The sequence below is a fragment of the Mustela nigripes genome, unplaced genomic scaffold (genome assembly GCF_022355385.1).
Source record: "Mustela nigripes isolate SB6536 unplaced genomic scaffold, MUSNIG.SB6536 HiC_scaffold_1169, whole genome shotgun sequence".
NCBI classification, from domain to species: Eukaryota; Metazoa; Chordata; class Mammalia; order Carnivora; family Mustelidae; genus Mustela; species Mustela nigripes.
Window position 1 is genome coordinate 1,984 of NW_026740576.1, and position 5,766 is coordinate 7,749.

The 5,766-nt window shown below is 42.5% G+C and overlaps 1 protein-coding gene across 1 annotated transcript; it reads right to left on the reverse strand.

Moving 5' to 3' along the window:
* Window positions 1–280: 280 nt before the first annotated feature.
* On the reverse strand, window positions 281–1,753 carry LOC132008803 (grpE protein homolog 1, mitochondrial-like). The gene has a single exon (XM_059387342.1). It carries the CDS (start codon window positions 1,724–1,726, stop codon window positions 1,076–1,078), a length of 651 nt encoding a protein of 216 aa, XP_059243325.1. The 5' UTR covers window positions 1,727–1,753; the 3' UTR covers window positions 281–1,075.
* Between the last annotated feature and the right edge of the window lie 4,013 nt (window positions 1,754–5,766).

Below are 5,766 nucleotides of genomic sequence, written 5' to 3' on the forward strand. Positions count from 1 at the left end.
GTTGTGAATGAGCAACAGAGGGGGCTACAGAGTGGTGCAGACCCGTCCCCAGTCCCCTCCCCAGGGCCGTGGATGGCAACATCTGTCCCCCGCCAAGGCCCCCCCCCCCCCCCCGTTTTCCTCCTGCTCTCCCTTCCCACGGGGAAGCTACCACGTGTGGCATGTCTGAGTGTCAAGCACAAGGCTTTGGGATTTGAGCCGAGAGCAGGAAAGCGGAATCCTGCTCAGTGTAGGTGGGTCTCCTCCACCAAAGTACACAAAACAGTTTCCAGAAAATAGGAAAATAAACGCATTAGGGCTTTAATCCTCTTAAATAAAATTTGAAAATTAAACATTGACATTTAAAATGTACGAAGCATGCAATCCTTAGATTTTGAGCAAGTCCGTCTTTCTACGGTAAAGACCTTCCGGTCATCAGTAAGTGGCTACTAGAGATCTGAACATTTCTGCAAATAGATTAACAAAAGGTCAAGAGTGACTGATTTTGTTAAATTCAGTAACGGGCAAAATAAGCTGGTGAGGCCTGTTCAGGCACATGTGCTCACTTCCCATCTCCAGAAGGAAGCCGGAAGTCGGGTATTTTCGTTGCTAGACCGTAACGAATTACAAATGAATTTGTATGTTCTTCAGTGAGGGCATGGCGAAACTTTTCTAAGCAGGAAGAACACGCTCAAGCTCTCGCCTTCCCTTCTGCACAGGAAGGTTCGGGCTGAGCGCCCGGGACCCGGGTGAGCCACAGCGCGCAGCCCAAGTGGGGTTCCCGAAGGCATTGACTCATTTATGGTACCTGGACGTCGCTAGGCTTTAACCAGCTAGAGCATGATTCATGACCCTCTGGGTCCAGTCGTGTCCCGCCGGCCTGTTCTCTAAGCATGTAGAGCGATGAAAGGTGTATTAAAAATCAACGAACAGACTCCCGAATTTAAGTTCATTCACGCATCTGTGCAACCGGCTTCATTTTCTGTTTAGCCACTGGTTACTAAAGCTTTCCAACAAGGACAGGGAAAGGGTCAAAGGTATTCACAAGAGCTACAGCAGGGGATCGCAAAGAACCCACGGGAGCCCCATGAGGCCACTAAGCTGCCTTCACCACCCCCACCAGTGCGGGTCTCAGGGTGCGCCCGTGCAGCTTGTACCCCACTTTGCTGACCAGCGCCACCGTGCCGGGCTCCTTGCCCTCCACTGGTGTGTGGAACAGGGCCTCGTGCTCATAGGGGTCGAACCTGGCACCCATGGGGTTCAGCCGCAGCAAGCCGTGTTTGGTGAACACCTTCTGGATCTGGACCTCCGTCATCAGGAGCCCCTCATAGAGGTTCTTGAGGTGAGGATTGTCGTCTCTGACCTCCTCCTTCGGGACACTCTGCGTCGCCTTCTCCAAGATATCTGCGACCTCCAGCAAGTCCTTACAGAAGCCCTGGATGCCGTATAATTTTGCCTCCTCCACCAATTTCTGGCTCCTCTGCCTCAAGTTCTCAGTGTCTGCCAAAGCTCGCTTATATTTTTCCACAGTCTCCTTCAGCTGCTCTTCTAGCTTGACCTTCTCGTCCAGGAGTATCTTCTCTGGGGAAGGAGTATCTGTCTTCTGTTCATTCTGACTCACGACCTCTTCCAGGTTCTGGCCACTGTTCTTCTGTTTTGTAGCTGTGCACAGCAGCCGAGGAGATGGTCTGAGAGACAGGTAAGCTGGGAGACTTTGCCGCGCCAGCCTCACACACCGAGCCGCCATGACTGCCACCGCCGCTGCCCTAAAAAAATCTTTTTGAACCTTCATTATTATAGTCATATTTTATCCTTCATTGTATCTAACTTTTTAAAAAATATTTATTTATTTATTTGTTTATCAGAGAGAGAGAGAGAGAGAGAGCAAGCACAGGTAAGCAGAGTGGCACGCAGAGGCAGAGGAAGAAGCAGGCTCCCTGCCAAGCAAGAAGCGTGGGATCAAGCCCCTCATCGGGCTCTCTGCTCAGCAGGGAGCCTGCTTCCCTTCCTCTCTCTCTGCCTGCCTTTCTGTTTACTTGTGCTCTCTGTCAAATAAATAAATAAAATCTTTAAAAAATTAAAAAAAAATGTTTTGGGATACAACTTCTTCTAATTGATCAAAATATACCCTAAATTTAGCACAGGGCTTTGTTCTAGTTTCCAGCCTGAGCAAATTCTCTCCACTTTCTTTTTCTTTCTTTTCCCAACCAACTTATCTTATCAACTCCTTTTTAGAATTTTTTAAAAAAATTTTCATCTTTATAGTCATATTCCATCCTTTCATCGTGTTTACCCTTATTTTTGTATATATACGTATATATGTATATATATATGTGTGTGTGTGTGTGTGTGTGTATAAATGTTTTTCTTTTTTTTTAAGATTTTATTTATTTATCTGACAGACAGAGATCCAAGTAGGCAGAGAGGCAGGCAGAGAGAGAGAGGAGGAAGCAGGCTCCCCGCTGAGTAGAGAGCCCAATGCGGGACTCCATCCCAGGACCCTGGGATCATGACCTGAGCCAAAGGCAAAGGCTTTAACCCACTAAACCACCCAGGTGCCCCAAAAGTTTTTCTTTCTTTAAAATTTTGGGAGATAGTTTCTTGTAAGAGACCAAAATACAGTCAAAATTAAGTGGGTGGCTCTGTTCCACTCACCAGTCTAATATATATATATATATTTCTTTTTTTCTCTATTTAAAAAAAAAGATTTTATTATTTATTTATTTGACAGACAGAGATCATAAGTAGGCAGAGAGAGAGAGAGAAGCTCTCTGCTGAGCAGAGAGCTCAATACGGGGCTCAATCCCAGGACCCTGAGACCATGACCCAAGCCGAAGGCAGAGGCTTAACCCACTGAGCCACCCAAGCACCCTTATAATTTTTTTTTTTTACTTCTTTTTATCCCTTTTCTTACCCCCACAGTTTGGGGTCTCTCTGATTTGGGTAATGCACATTTTTCTGGGGTCTTTGCCACCCTTTTAGTATTTTATTCTCTCTTTCATATATTCTTATCTGGATAAAATGAAAAGGGAGAAAAACTCACTACAAAAAAAAGTACAAGAGGCAGTACTGAAGGCCAGGGACCTAATCAATATGTACATTGGTAATATCCAGATCTAGAGTTCAGAATGACGATTCTCAAGGTGCTAGCTGGTCCCGAAAAAGGCATGGAAGATATTAGAGAAAACCTCTCTGGAGAAATAAAAGAACTAAAATCTAACCAAGCTGAAATCAAAAAAGCTATTAATGAGGTACAATAGAAAATGGAGGCTCTTACTGCTAGGATAAATGAGGCAGAGGAGAGAATTAGTGATATAGAAGACCAAATGATGGAGAATAAAGAAGCTGAGCAAAAGAGAGACAAACAGCTACTGGACCATGAGGGGAGAATTTGAGAGATAAGTGAAAGCATAAGACAAAACAACATTAGAATAATTGGGATTCCAGAAGAAGAAGAAAGAGAGAGGGGGAGGAGAAGGTATGTTGGAGTGAATTATTGTAGAGAATTTCCCTAATATGGCAAAGGGAACAAGCATCAAAATCCAGGAGGCACAGAGAATTCCCCTCAAAATTAATAAGAATAGGTCCACACCCTGTCATCTAATAGTAAAACTTACAAGTCTTAGTGACAAAGAGAAAATCCTGAAAGTAGCCCAGGACAAAAAGTCTATAACATACAGTGGTAAAAATATTAGATTGGCAGCAGACTTATCCACAGAGACCTGGCAGGCCAGAAAGAACTGGCATGATATAGTCAGAGCACTAAATGAGAAAAACACATGCAGCCAAAATGCTATATCCAGCCAGGCTGTCCTTTAAAACAGAAGGAGAGATAAAAAGCTTCCAGGACAAACAAAAACTAAAAGAATTTGTAAACACCAAACCAGTTCTACAGAAAATATTGAAAGGGGTCCTCTAAGCAAAAAGAGAGCCTAAAAGTAGTAGACCAGAAAGGAACAGAGACAGTATACAGTAAGAGTCACCTTACAGGCAATACAATGGCACTAAATTCCTATCTCTCAATAGTTACCCTGAATGTAAATGGGCTAAATGCCCAAATCAAAAGACACAGGGTATCAGAATGGATTAAAAAAAAAAAACCAATCAATATGCTGTCTACAAGAAACTCATTTTAGACCCAAAGACACCTCCAGATTTAAAGTGAGGGGATGGAAAATAATTTACCATGCTAATGGACATCCAAAGAAAGCTGGGGTGGCAATCCTTATATCAGATCAATTAGATTTTAAGCCAAAGACTATAATAGGAGATGCGGAAGGACACTATATCATACTCAAAGGGTCTGTCCAACAAGATCTAACAATTTTAAGTATCTATGCCCTAACATGGGAGCAGCTAACTCTATAAACCAATTAATACCAAAATCAAAGAAACACATTGACAATAATATGATAATATTAGGGGACTTTAACACACACCCCTCCCCCACGAAATGGACAGATCATCCAAGCAAATAAGGGCCTTAAATCACACACTGGACCAGATGGCCATCACAGATATATTCAGAATATTCCATCCCAAAGCAACAGAATACACATTCTTCTCTAGTGCACATGGAACATTCTCCAGAATAGATCACATCCTGGGTCACAAATCAGGTCTCATCGCTATCAAAAGATTGGGATCATTCCCTGCATAATTTCAGACCACAATGCTCTGAAGCTAGAACTCAATCACAAGAGGGAATTTGGAAAGAACTCAAATACATGGAGGCTAAAGACCATCTCTCAAAAGAATGAGTGGGTCAACAAGGAAATTTAAGAAGAATTGAGAAAATTCATGGAAACAAGTGATAATGAAAACACAATGGTTCAAAATCTGTGGGACACAGCAAAGGCAGTCCTGAGAGGAAAATATATAGCAGTACAAGCCTTTCTCAAGAAACAAGAAAGGTCTCAAATACACAACCTAACTCTACACCTAAAGGAGCTGGAGAAAGAATAGCAAAGAAAGCCTAAACCCAGAAGGAAAAGAGAAATAATAAAGATCAGAGCAGAAATCAATGAAATAGAAACAAACAAACAAAACAACCCAATAGAACAAATCAACGAAACTAGGAGCTGGTTCTTTGAAAGAATTAATAAGACAGATAAACCCCTTGGCCAGACTTATCCAAAAGAAAAGAGAAAGGACCCAGATAAATAAAATCATGAATGAAAGAGAAGAGATCACAACCAACACCAAAAAAATACAAACAATTATAAGAACATATTATGAGCAACTATATGCCAGCAAATTTGACAATCTGGAAGAAATGGATGCATTCCTAGAGACATATAAACTACCAAAAGTGAACCAGGAAGAAATAGAAAACCTGAACAGACCCATAACCAGCAAGGAGATTGAAGCAGTCATCAAAAATCTCCCAACAAACAAAAGCCCAAGGTCAGACGGCTTACCAGGGGAATTCTACCTAAAACTTAATGAAGAATTAATTCCTATTCTCCTGAAACTGTTCCAAAAAATAGAAATGGAAGGGAAAGTTCCAAACATATTTTATGAGGCCAGCATTACCTTGATCCCCAAACCAAAGATCCCATCAAAAAAGAGGTGGCTCAGTGGGTTAAAGCCTCTGCCTTCTGCTCAGGTTGTGATCCTAGGGGCCTGGGATCGAGCCCCACATCGGCTCTCTGCTTGGTGGGGAGCCTGCTTCTCTTTCTCTCTCTGCCTGCCTCTCTGCCTGCTTGTGGTCTCTGCCTGTCAAGTGAATAAATTTAAATATATATATATATTTTTAAAGATTTTATTTATTTATTTGACAGACAG